General features: G+C 40.7%; 1 protein-coding gene across 1 annotated transcript in view; it reads right to left on the bottom strand.

The window, feature by feature from the left end:
- IARS2 (isoleucyl-tRNA synthetase 2, mitochondrial) overlaps positions 1 to 13,581 on the bottom strand; it is a 27,471-nt gene extending 13,890 nt beyond the window's left edge. The window contains exons 1-12 of the mRNA XM_081124092.1: positions 13,203 to 13,581; positions 11,871 to 11,993; positions 10,574 to 10,733; positions 9,653 to 9,801; positions 9,521 to 9,570; positions 9,331 to 9,440; positions 9,158 to 9,248; positions 8,723 to 8,838; positions 7,757 to 7,926; positions 6,948 to 7,038; positions 6,373 to 6,524; positions 5,016 to 5,176 (exon numbers count right to left, since the gene is read on the bottom strand). Of these exons, the coding sequence (XP_080980218.1) occupies positions 5,016 to 5,176; positions 6,373 to 6,524; positions 6,948 to 7,038; positions 7,757 to 7,926; positions 8,723 to 8,838; positions 9,158 to 9,248; positions 9,331 to 9,440; positions 9,521 to 9,570; positions 9,653 to 9,801; positions 10,574 to 10,733; positions 11,871 to 11,993; positions 13,203 to 13,466 (1,637 nt within the window). The 5' untranslated portion in view covers positions 13,467 to 13,581. The remainder of the gene's footprint in view (positions 1 to 5,015; positions 5,177 to 6,372; positions 6,525 to 6,947; positions 7,039 to 7,756; positions 7,927 to 8,722; positions 8,839 to 9,157; positions 9,249 to 9,330; positions 9,441 to 9,520; positions 9,571 to 9,652; positions 9,802 to 10,573; positions 10,734 to 11,870; positions 11,994 to 13,202) is intronic.

The following is a 13,581-nucleotide window of genomic DNA, read 5'->3' as shown; positions in this document are numbered from 1 at the left end:
GTACCTCAGTTTGTGAAATGCAAATAATAACAGTATCATTAACTATTATGGATATTAATCGGACTTATATATAAAATGCCTGGGACAATGTCTGGTACCCATTAGAAGCATTAGCTGTTATTCAAACTGATTCTCTGAAGCCGGGTAGATGTAGACAGCTAATGTTGTTAACCAATTACCAAAACGCATACCCATATTGATAGTTAAGTTAATTAAAATACATACTAAAGCTGACTTTCCTACTATCCTCCACAGTCCAGCAATGCAAGTAACTAAGAACTAACTGCAGGTCCACGAGAGTCTATGAAAATGGGAGAGTAATGGGTAGGAAAAGCTTTATGTTCTTGATCTGGATCTGCTGCTCATTAATCCTGAGGCTGGAGGGCAAGTCACTTCGCCTCTCTGGGTCTGATAATTCACAGATAAATGAAGTGTTCATTAAAAAGACTATGGGAAGCAAAAATCAAATGGGTAGTAAAAATTAAACACCTTACAATAGCAAATATCACTAGGAAGCAAAATATGCTACGAAGGATTGAAAAGTATAATGCTACCAGCATCTATTTTGAAGAAATTATAAAAAACAATGTTAAAATGCGCACAAGTCCATCTAATACAGTCACACATTTTAGATGGACTTTAACAGTAAAGATAAACTTTTGTGATGAGACCATAAAAAGTCTGTGTAATCACTAATTATATGACAATATTTAGTTACTTATTACTGTTTTACAGTTTGCACAGAACATTTTATCAGTTAATAAAATATGAACATACTATAATAAAAAATCTGAATAAACCTAAGAAAAGAGAGGGAGAGATACACAAGTATAGTAGATATGCTGTAAAAAATGAGTTGCAATTTCAGGTAAACAGTAAAATAAAATAGAAAACCAGTCTTAGGTGTGTTGGAAATACACAGATTTAAAAAAAAGTAAAAAAGCAAAAGCAAATGGTTCAAATTTCATATTCACTTAGAAAATAAGGTAAAAATATTGGGATCAATTTTATTATGACTCCAAATAAACATTGATGTGTCCACCACACAATGTCAAAGGGCCTCTAATCGGATTCACAGGAAAACACTCTTAGTAGCTCTGCTCTGTGCCTCCGGTCCCTTAACAATCATGAGCCTCAGCAAGTGACACAGTGAAAGCCTGGCCTTGACCTCGTGTCTCGTAAATCGTGGTTCAAATGTTCTTACTTTGCAATTCTGCCTCTAACTCATCTAGAAAGACAACCACGGCCACGAGGGCCCATGCTCCTGGTCTGTGCGGTTTGCGAAGCCAGGGCAGAGACTCATTAAACCAGACAGAGTGGGACCCTGAGCCCGAGGTGCAGGCGGGGCACAGGGAGTCTCAGAACCAGCACCAAGTCCAAAGACCAGACTCTACCTGCCACTAATTAGATGCTGATGGGAATTCAGCACATTCTGGGAAAAGCAATTTACAACTGTACATGACACTCACATTACCCAGTTAGAATGCCAAAGTCAGCTCTAAGGAGACTGGGTTCTTTTTTGTATCCCTAAACAGCCGAAAATTCAATGAAGATTTAATACCATAAGTACTACTGATCGATACTCAAGCATCTGACCGAGTTTATAACCAAAAATACCAAACAACAAAGACAGTCTGATTTTGCAGCTGGGCACGTCACCAAGGCAACTGTCCAACCCCACCCCCGCTAGTCGAAATAAAATTCATGTTTTTTAATTGTTATATTTTCTCAGTTCTATTTTGAGATCTTAGGTAACTATGTTACTTACATTTTTAAAACAAAAGACAATTTTGCAGAGGCTGAAAACTGAACAAAATTTCTGATATGTAAGGATGCAGATTTCAAAGAGAAAAACACCCTCGCATTCTAAACAAATCACAACCTGAGGGCTCAGAACTGATACCACGAAGTGAAAACTTTCTTTTGATTTGTACTCTGGTGTTTGGAATGATCCTAAAAAACCCCGGCAGACGGGTTTAAGAATAAAACTTGCAATGAAAATAAACACACACACACAACCTACAAACTTGAGGTTCACCGGATTGCAAAATACAACTAAGTTTAATGTTCAAACAAAATTTGAAAAGATAATTTGGGGAAAAAAATACAACCAAAGGCTGCACAAGTGCTCAAAACATATTCGTTGTAGCTCTGAAGCAAAAACCTAGAAACAGCACCTGCTGGATGGGCTACATTTATTTGATTTTCATAGACAGGGAACTAGGCAACCATTAAGAGCTGAGCTACCACTTTTAATGATTGCAAATTCATTCTTATGAAATTCACTTAAATTATCTCTTGTTTATATCATTATGTTCTTTTATAAATAACTGTTTTAGACCCCCTTACGTACAAGACATCAATCCTCTTATGTCCTTCAGCTAAATACGTAATTTTTATAACAAAACTGAGATCATGCTTTAAAAAAAATGTTTTAAACAATTTCATAGGCACATCTTAGTGGTATTAAATAATATTACTATTAATAATATCGCTTCAGAACAAAATATAAGGAGATGTCAAGATGTGTCTTTGGAAATTTAAGAATTCTCCCGTTTTGTTAATAATATCCTATACTTAACACAGTTAACCTGTAACCTAAAGATCAGTGCAAATTACTGTTGACGGGCGTGGGTGGGGCCGCTTATCAGCGCCTAACCTATATGCTTCCATTTTCACGCCGTATTTCCAAAGCGATAAGTCCATCATAAAACTCTGCACTTTACCCAAGGGCCTTATCTAAACATGCCCTACGTGGCCCTTCTGAGGTTCAATCAGCGAAAAGGCCCAGGTAGTAGGAGCAGCTATAACGCCGACCAATCGCCCTGGACTTTGATATCAACCGGCTGAGAGCTTATTTAGGGTGTTATTGGAAATTAGCAGCATTAGATTAGTAGGTAATGAAGACTCTGTTGCTGTCTTCCAGTTTCTCTGCACAGAAGCAAAGATATTAAGGAACTGTGTATATATAAGACGCGTTCTTCTTCTGTAAGTTCCCAGAATAAGGTAAGATGATGAATGTTTCGTATTTATTTATGAAATTTAATTCTAGAACACAATGGAATTTGAGAAGGAAGCTATTTTTTACTTAATGCTATACTTATGTTTGAAAGGTGACAGGAAACAATTTTGGGGAAACTTTTCTTTATTTAATACACATTATAAATTTTTTTTCCCCAAAGATCATGAACATGAGTAAAAATTTGAGGTAGCTAAAGCTACCTCACATTATGAGGAAATTTCTGGTAATTTCCAGAAATAAGGAGCCAAGTTCCTTAAGTGCTTATGTTAACTATTGCATTGATATTGTTAATTATAATCACTTGAAATGGCAAAAAAACTGTAACAATTTCTTTTCCTTCCTAGGTAGCAGGTGTTTCTATATTTTATCTTTTTTTATGCCAAAAAGTATTTATTTTGTCTGTATTAACTACGAATAGATTTGCACCTAAATTATAATGGCATTAGGTTACAGAATCAGGAAATGACCGATGATCTTAAAGACAGAAATGGAATTATCTGAAGAAATACAAATGTGAACATAAAATGCAGACAGGAACCTTCATTCAAATCAAAAGTAAACATCAGAGCTTCAAATACGCCAGCCGCTAAATGTATTTAGAATATGAATTCATGAAGATTTCCTTCTGTGAAATAAGCATACTTAAGAGGTTGTTTATAGACTTTCTTCAAGGAAAGCTGAAGGCCTCTTTTGACGCACGTAATGGAGTTATCAAGTGTAACAGCAACTCCATGTGGACTGTGTACCAATTTCCAGTGGAGATGCTGTTACTTTTGATGGTTACCAGCTCGCTACAATATAGAGACATATTCCAGAAAGACGGCAGATCCTGGTCACTGTGACTCTCAGTTAGGTTATTAAGTCGCCCTGCTCACTCAGTCCTCGGGTCTCCCCCTGCCCCGGTGCACGGGCCAGGCCGAGACTAACGCCTGGTGTATAGGACAATGACCTATGAATTGACAGACAGTGTGGCGCAGTGTGTCTGTCATTTCTGTAGGCCAATATTCTGTACATCCGAACTGCTTCAGCATCAGAAGCCAGCTGGGACCACGCAAGGGACACGAGAGAAGAATCTGTAGCACAACCATGTACATACACGTACTGACTCTAAATAAAACATCAGTGGTGCCCGAGTAGTTGCTTGTGTTTTTCTGATGAACCTCACATTTATGTCACCCGGGTTACTGATCCATCGACCGACGCACCGCTTAACTGTCACGATCAGATAGCGACCAAATAAACCAGTCTGCTCTACTTACACACGGTCTCTCTCAATCAGTTCAAGGAAATTCCCTAAAAAACTTGTCTGGCCCCGGCCAGGTGGGTCCGTTGGTTGGAGCATAGTCTCCGTGCACCAAAGGTTGCGGGTTCTATCCCCAGTCGGGGTGTACAGGAGGCAACTGACTGATGTTTCCCTCTCTCCCCTCCCTCCCTTCCTCTCTTTAAAATCAATAAAAATATTAAAAAAAAAAAAATTAAGGAAAAAAGAAGAAATAATTGAGAATGTAATCACTACAATAAATGTAATTTTGGCCATTTAACTACATTATATTTTCTTAAATTTTAAAGCATCTAAACAATTACATGACACTATTTCCACTGAAAGGGGGGGTAGACTCAGTAGGAGGATAACTCTAATTCATAAAGAAAAATTACATAATAGGACTCTCTACTAAACACTGCCCATCTCTGGATTCCTGATAGCTTGTTCTGGCACACAACCTGGTACACACGAACAATGACTTCTCACTAAAAAACAAACAAACAAAAGAGCCTCTGCTTCTATGTATAAACATTAAAAAAAATGTATTTCTTCAAATTTCAATCATATTGAAAGGATATTTCTGAAATGTATATTTTACCCCCCCAAAGATCATTATTTTAGAATATTTTATTTAACATATATCAGGCGTTCTCAATAATGCACTATTATTCCATTTTTGAGGAAACTACAACTCACTGTAAAATGTTGAAAATATTTAGGGAGCTCTACCTGTTGATCAGGAACTCATCTTTGGTCTTATGGTGGAACACGGGAATCGGAACACCCCACACTCTCTGCCTTGAGATACACCAGTAGGGCCGCCTGTCCATCATTTCAACCATGGCATTCAGGGCTGACCCAGGAATAAACTTCACCTTTTTCAACAATTCCTGCAATTGATGCACAGATGTCACCTTCGGAGGACGTGATAAAAGACTTTATGCCAACAAGGATGGCCAGCTAGCCTAATTTACATGCAGTATGGTTTAAAACATAAAAACACGCTCTCAAAATAAGTTACTTCCTCTTTACTCTCTCAAACCCCTCCCTCCTTCACAGCCCTCGCAAGAGCTGCAAGTTGCTAGCTTCTGGTTTCATTTCATTTGATAACTACTAAAAGATAAATTATATACCAAAAGCTTGGTGATAAGCTCAAAAAAGGCCAAAATATGTTAACTTCATTTTTTAAACCTCTGTCCATGAATGAAAGCATCTCTATATTTTCTGTTCCATGTTTAGTTTCCTCACTTACCTGAGCCGCCTGCCCCCAGCCATTTGTAGCACCACCTACTGGTAGGACGGTGGCACCTGCCATTCACGTAGATGACCACCCAGCTTAAAAATCCAAGAAATGTGAATGCTGCCGGGCATCTGATTTTGTTACAGAACAACTATGACTTATTTAAGACGGTGACGATGGCGTTGGAATTGTGTTTTAAAGAGTCTTTATCTTTCAGATTCACATGCTGAAATATTTATAGAAGAAAGAATAGCCTGAAATGTGCTTTAAAACAAGACAGTGGGTAGGGAGTAAAAAGTGAGTGGTGGGCCCTGGCCGGTGTGGCTCAGTGGTTGGAACCGCTGGAGACATTTAGAATGTCTGTTATAAAGCATTTATTAACACAAAGCAACAACTTTCCAAATGGACTGAAATTCCTGTCTTAAGAAAGCAAAGGGTTTTAAAAGCACTTTATTGAATCCTACGTGCCAGACTCCTGTTGCAGAAACGTTTCCCCACTGATTCCCCGAGGCAGGCAGTGTCATCGCCTCTACGTAGATGAGGAAACTGAGGTTCTGAGAGGTTACAAAACTTGCCAGGCTCAGTTCTGTCCTAGTTCTATGCTGCTTCCACGATGGTGGGCAGGGAGTTTGGGTGAGTCAGGTAACCCCCTTTCCGCCTCGTAATTCCTCACGTGTATAATGAGAGAACGGAAACCCAAGGCCCTTCCAGATCTGAAGTTCTGCAACTTTATGAAACCAGATCCTAACAACAGCAAGCCCTTGCACTCCCAAGCCGCCCTCCACCTCGCACGCAGCGCTCCTCACTGACATGAAAACCCGCCCCGCCGGAGGCCGCCCTGCATACCTTGGCCGTGGCCTTGAGCGCCTCGATGTTTACAAACCACTGCTTGCTGGCGCGGATGATCACCGGCGCCTTGGTCCTCCAGTCGCACGGATAGCTGTGCACCACCTTTTCCTCTAGCAACAAGTTCTTGGAAGCCTGAAGCATCTTTATAACTTAAAAAAAAAAATAAATCAGTAACAATTTGCATTAGACATCACTCAGAAGTGCTACGAAAACCCTAACAACTCTCTAAACCCCCAGGGAGTTCTGGACCTGGACAAGCAGGGGCCGGGAAGAGCGGCCACCTACCAGGCACCGGAGGCATAGCCCGGAATCTCCTGCTGATGCTGGTCTCTGTCACCCTCCCTAACGTGACATCTGTCCCTGCTGACCACCCTGATTTGCTTAAATGGAGCAACTTCAAAGCACAGGATGAAAAACTCCCAAACTCCATTTTAAAACCATGTGGCGAAATAAGATATAACTTTAGCTTTTTTGTTTTTGTTGAAAGAGTAAGATGGGAGGAGAAGTCAAGGTTCCTGCTGGCTACGTTTCAGAAAATAGACGTTTATGATAACAACAAACACAAAACTCACCCGCATCCGTTCCCTCTCCAAGGACGGCCTTGCTTTGGAGTTCGGGACCTGCAGCTGCTGTGAAAAGTCCATCTTCGTCCACTAAACAATCCTACAAAGTGTTATTGTGAACAGGTCAAGTATCAATACATTTTATCTTACGACAGTATCTGGCAAGGCAATATACATAAAACATCTAGGTCAGTCTCATCTTTCACTACATTGAAAATTTGGGGACTTAATTCAGTTACTTGGAAATGTAAATTTGTACATTTACAATACTAAAGGCAAAATGTCTTCTTCAAGCAGAACCTAAATTTAATCACAAAAAGTAAAATATACTAAAAACCATTTATAACTTGCTCTCTATTAATTTATGGATCTATGGCAACGTGCACACACAGTGATGACTTCTTCGAGACTTGCCTTTGAATGGACAAATTTGCTAAGTAACTGATGTATGTAAAATAAATTTAGAGAAAACTATTTAGTTAAAAACAAAACAAAAAAAACACCTGTTCTTTTCAGCTAGTAAAACTAGTCAAATCCGCTTGCCATTTTTCAGGGACTTGAAGTAATTTATCTGTGTGACTTCATACTTGGGAAAAATCCTGCCCCATTTAACATACATTCTTCAACTTGAACTTTGCGCGGATATTAAGTCTGGGAAACGTTTCTCGATTAGGATGAATGAATGAAGCTTTAGTGTACTGCACAAATGTGAACATTTCACAACTGTGATGACCATGAAGGATTATCTATTATCAAAAAGTAGAGATGTCAGCTGGATTTATCACTCCCGTTGTGATAGAGAAGGAGAGAGGGGGTACCGTGGCCAGCTTGTGCTGGGACGCGACACTGTAGTCTTCCATGCCGTGAGCCGGGGCCGTGTGCACCAGCCCCGTGCCTTTGGCCATGGTCACGTGATTTGCAGGTAAAAGAGGGGACACTTTATCAGGAATCAAAGGATGGGTACAAGTACCCGTTTCCAAATCGGCACCTGTGGGCGAAGAAAACCACGATTAAGAATCATCTTAAAGGACCAAATGGCATGAAACGTTCAATGTAGCTTCTCTCCTGCCCGACATAAAATCCTTTTTGTTTTTGCTAAGACTGTTTGAACTTCTAATCGGCTTGTATCTGAACTGATGCATTGAGAGGGCTTCCCTATGCGTTAGGCAATCTTTCCATTTTCGGGTATCTCATGTATGTGTAAAAAAAAAAAAGGTTATTTTTTTTTGTAAGAAACTCAAAGATATATTATCTCTAAGGATCAAAGGTAATTTTAAACTTCCCTGCATTTCCAGAGCTATATTTCAAAACCAGTCCCAAATTGTGCCTACTGAAGATTCTTTTGGTCGAAGCACTACCTTTGGACCAATTTTCAGAATTTATTCAATTTCTTTAGTAAAATCATATACCAAAAATAAATGTATTTACTTCCTTCCTTGCTCTTTTGATACATCGGATAAAAAGAATTTTTAGCAATTTAATTTTGGATAGAAAATTTAAAGGATATTTGTACATAGTATATCGTATAAAGGACATCTGTCCAATTTTACATTGGATATTTGGCAGAAATCTTTCTTATCTGTGTGCCTTTGTCAATGTTCATATTTTTCTATACTCCTATCATGTTTAATATATATTCTCCTCCCGGGAACCACTGTAAAATATATTCTAGAAAGGCAGAAACCACATCTGTTTTGATTCAGAATGAGCTATGTTCAGCAAAGGACTTAAATCAACCCAATATCCTGATGACTATGACAGTCAGAATATCTATAGATCTTCACCTGAAAATGTTGAAATAACCTCAAATGTTGTTTTCAAAACAGCAGCAACAGATGTTACTTTATCTGCAGCCAGTATGTATAACTCCCCAGATTTGGAACATTTCACAACGGCATACCTAAAATAAAAGTTGACGGTAAAATTATTGACAGCGAGAAAAGCAAAGCCACAGACAGCATTTAAAATGTCTTACATCGCTTTAGAAAAACTAACTTCAAAATCAAAACAGTACTATTTTCAAAGGATTTCATCCCTTACAGTTCTGTTTTGTTTTCCAAAAAAGTTGGAAATAAGATCTTAAGATCTAAATTAACATAGTTAAGTTATAACTCATTAACTTTCAAGAGGAGAATGAAGGTGAAATAAATTGAGAATAATGCTAATGATGGAACGGATCCTATTTGTGGGTAAAATAAAAAATGCAATGCTGTACCTACTTTGCGTCTGGCATATAACAAACAGCTTGATTGGCTGGAATTGTCCAAGGCTGTGTGGTCCAGACTAAAAAACTAACTGGAGATGAACCATCTGTGAAAATAAAATTTCAAACATGTTAGCAAGTGTGACAACTCTGTAACTTGAATAAACCCAAGCAGTGAGTAAGTCGTACCTACAAGAGACGCCAACTTCGGAGCAGGTTTCAAGAGAGGGAATTTTACGTACACTGAGCGACTGACATGCTCAGGATTATACTCCAGTTCTGCTTCGGCCAATGCCGTCCTAAGGTTTAAAAAGATCGGACATAAATATTGGGAAGCCTTGAAAAATTTCTCCTTTAATGAGCAAAAACACATAAATACCTCGATGAGGGAGACCAAAACACAGGTTTGTAAGATCGATAAATCAGGCCCTATAAAAGACAAAGATATTACATGAAAAGCTGGAATTCTGTAACAATCTAACACACTTGAAGGAAAAAAATACTTCATTACCTTCTCATACATTTGGTAGAAAATTCTCAACTGCTGGGCCTCGTATTTGCCATCAAACGTATAGTAGCAATTATTCCAATCGGCCATAATTCCCCAACGGATAAATGCCGATCTCTGTTTCTCGATCGCTGCTTTAGCAAATGATCTAGCTGAACAAAATAAAGAAAAAGCTTTGAAAAACCAGCCAATTCAAATTCTTAAACATGGTTTTGCATGTATCTCTCTAAATACAGGAATTGTATGCAGTTTAGACTATAAAGTTTATTTAATAGGAAAGTTATTTCGAAAGTTAAAGGTAGGTTAAAATTTTATCATCTTCTGTTTTTTCCAGACTTTGTACAATGACCTTACATTTAGGAAAAAAATACACTGGAAAAATTCTTCTTCAAATTTCTGAATTTAAGAAAAGATCAGAGAATATATTTCATTATATAAAAAACCCCATAAACCTAATCAGTACATCTGGTCAATGCCAGTATGTTTCACAAGGAAGTAAAAAAATCTTCAGTCATATCCAAATGCACAATAGTTTAACATATACAAACACAAGATTCCTTGCTAACCCAATCTCCTAAAGAATCAAATAAGGGATTAATTTAAAATATATTTATATTTTAGAATCTACTTTGGTTTTATCACCTGAAATAGGTCAATAGCCCTAGCCAGGAAAATAAAAAAACACCGCTCAAAATAATTTCACAAAATATGCAGACTAAAGAACTGAGCAATGTACTTGGCAATGCTTATAAATCTTTCCTTCAATCTCTAAACGTAAGTTCTCACAAAGGTCACAAATGATAAAATAACTACAAAAAAAACCCCAAGAACAAAATACAACAGGTCTCTCTGATAAAAGCCCAGACTTTCCCAAGGAATTCATGTTACAAATGTCTTTTTAAAGCAGAAACAGAGATTACTTACCTTTCTCTCTAATTTCCACCGCTGAAAGATTCTGAGCTTTTGCACCAAGTTCTGATAATACTTTTATTTCGATGGGTAGCCCATGACAATCCCAGCCAGGCACAAAATGTATTTTGGAACCTCTCAGCATATGGTATCGATTGGCTATATCTTTCAAAATCTGCAAAGAAAATGCTAATCATCACTCATACAGGAAGCATGTCTCCAACAATTTATATTATTTTCTTAATATTTTAAAACACTGAAAAAGCCTGATTTTAAAAGGATTTACAGAAGAGCAACTTATTAAATCTCCTTCAAGCTCTACTTAAATACAAAAATAACAGATACTTGAAGTTATGCTTTTTTACCAGCTGATGTAAAATGTGCAATAATTCAAAAATGAACTATCCGGCAGCATAGTTTGTCCTCTGTGGAACAGGCAATATGTATAACAGACCTCAAATGTTAAAAGTTTTCAGGACAATTTACTTTCCTGATACAACATACAATACATACTACAATGCAACACTGCTCTAACAGCAGTATGGACTGCTCTGGTGACCAGATTCCTGGTTCTGGAAGCAGAGATGGATGTCCAAGGCCACACCCTCTCCCAGTTTTCCACAGAAGCACCCATGAGAATCAAGGACTGAAAAAACTGATGAACAAACTGTGGTCTAGTCTCTCAATAGAGAGCTACTCAGCAATGAAAAAAGAACCAATAACTGATCGACTGAGTCTCAAAAATAATGAATGAATGAAAATAAAAAATACCACATGAATGAAAAAGCCAGTCACAGAAAAATATGTGCTATGATTCCACCTTTCTGGAATTTTAGAATAGGCAAAAAAATCTAACGCAATAGAAACCAAAACATTGATTGCCAAATACCATCCCTTAGGGGTTAGGTTTCAACATAGGAATTTGGGAGAAGAAACAAATATGCAGTCTATAGCAGCTCTAACATATTTTATTTATCTTATTATGTCCTCCCCAACTAAAGCATAAGTTCCAAAAGGACAAGACTTATCTTGTCTATTTTCCCTGATATTACCAGCGTAGAACACCACCTGGCAGTAATTATTTACTGAATAAAATAAAATTTACTCATGTAAAATAACAAGCTCCCAGCAAATACCAGCGACACTATTTTCCATGCAGTACCGAAATGGTTTACTGCTGCTTTCTGTTCAGACATTCATTTTATGTGTCAATGCAAATGTACAGAATTGTCGTAGTATTAGAATGCTCTTCTGTAAAGTGTATCTAAGTAAAGGTTTCCCCCCTAAGTCCTATAAACTTAATTATACCTACCTTATTTAAAGCATGTCCAACGTGAGGGTCACCATTTGCGTAAGGAGGTCCGTCGTGAAGATAAAATTCTGTCTTTACTTTCCTTTCTCTTTGCCACGAATAAAGTTCTGAAAATCCACATTTCTGTTTAAAGAGAGCGATAATGTCTGTTCATAGAAATACATACTCGGAACAGCTAGTACTTATCGATCGCATGCCAATGCATTCAATTGTGAAACACAAACGGTGAGGTTTCTGAAATGCACATCTGAGTTCTTTTTAAAAAAAACTTTGTATTCAATTTATTGGGGTGACACTGATTAGTAAAATTATGTAGGTTCCAAGTGCACAATTCTCTAGCACATCACCTGTATACTGTACTGTGTGTTCACCACCCCAAACCAAGGCTCCTTCCATCACTTATCCCCCCTTTACCTTCTTCTACCTCCCCCCGCCCCCTTTCCCTCTGGCCATCGCCTTACTGTTGCCTGTGTCTATGAGTTTGGTGTGTGTTTTGTTTTTTCTTTCTGAATCCCTTCTACTTTTTCACCCAGCCCCCAACCCCCTCCCCTCTGACAGCTGGGGTCTCTCTTAAAACCCTCCAGCGATCGCCCTCATACTCTTCTGGTTCAATCTAGGCCCTGGAGCCCTCCACACCTGCAGCGACACCCGGTGCACACCTGTGGCCTGACCCCCGCCAAGTCCCTGGGCCCCAGGGGCCTGTCACCCGGACACGGTCGCAGTCCCCGCCCACAGGGGGCGCTGCAGAGAAGGCTGGGGGAGGGGAGCGGCCGAGCCGGGTGGGCGAGCCTGCACCGGTTGCCATATAGTTAGGCTGAGCACGTTGTGACTTTAACCAAAAACATCCAGGGATCTTCAAGACCCTGGAGTTCAACGAACACGTGCCTCTCTGCCCTTAGGAAATGAAGGTTAACGCGGGAGGGAGACGATGGCAGCGCTCAGGACCGGGCGCCCGAGGGAAGCGACGCCCCTCCGTCCTGCAAACAGGTCACCCCCCAGCTGCGGCCCTGCTAATGCCACCAGGGTGAGCCTCCCTCCACTCGTGCCCCTCGCCAAAGCTTTCTTTACCTTTCACGAGCCCCCGGGACAGCACCCACCTTCCGCCTGTTTCGCCCCAGCTACAAACGGGGCTTCTGTTTAGCTCCAGCCCCCCCACCCCGGGGCACTGACCTGCACGTGTCTCCCTAAGTTTTCGGGCAGGAAGACCTGCGATCGGCGGGTGGTTTCCCCCGCCTGGCTTCCCCCCCGTTCCTCGAGGGGCCTGGAGTCGCGGCCGGGCCCCCCCCCCCGGGCCGGGCCCCCGGTCCCCCCGCGCCCCGGGCGGCGCCGCACCTGCTGGAGCTCCAGCTCCGCGTCGGGCTGCCGGCGGCCCAGCAGCTTCATGGGGAAGCTGGTCCGGGGCAGCAGCACCGTGTCCCGGTAGCGGCCGTCGCTGGAGTCCTGCAGCTGGTTCCCCGCCCCCGGGACCGGCCGCCCCAGGAGCCCCCCGGCCGTGCCTCGCCATCCCGGGCGGCGGGGCAGGCGGAGCCCCGGCCCCCACACGCTCCAGGAGGCGGCCAGGGGCGCGGGCCCGCGAGGACGCAGCCCCCAACGCATGCCGGGCCCACCCCAGCCGCCCGGTGGTCGCCGGGGCCTTGGCTCCCACGCGGGATCGGGAAACTGGGGCTCTAAAAAACAACAACACACAACACACACGAAACCACCTTCGCGA

Source organism: Miniopterus schreibersii (genome assembly GCF_964146895.1).
Source record: "Miniopterus schreibersii genome assembly, chromosome: 21".
NCBI classification, from domain to species: Eukaryota; Metazoa; Chordata; class Mammalia; order Chiroptera; family Miniopteridae; genus Miniopterus; species Miniopterus schreibersii.
This window is presented reverse-complemented; position numbering and strand designations above follow the sequence as displayed.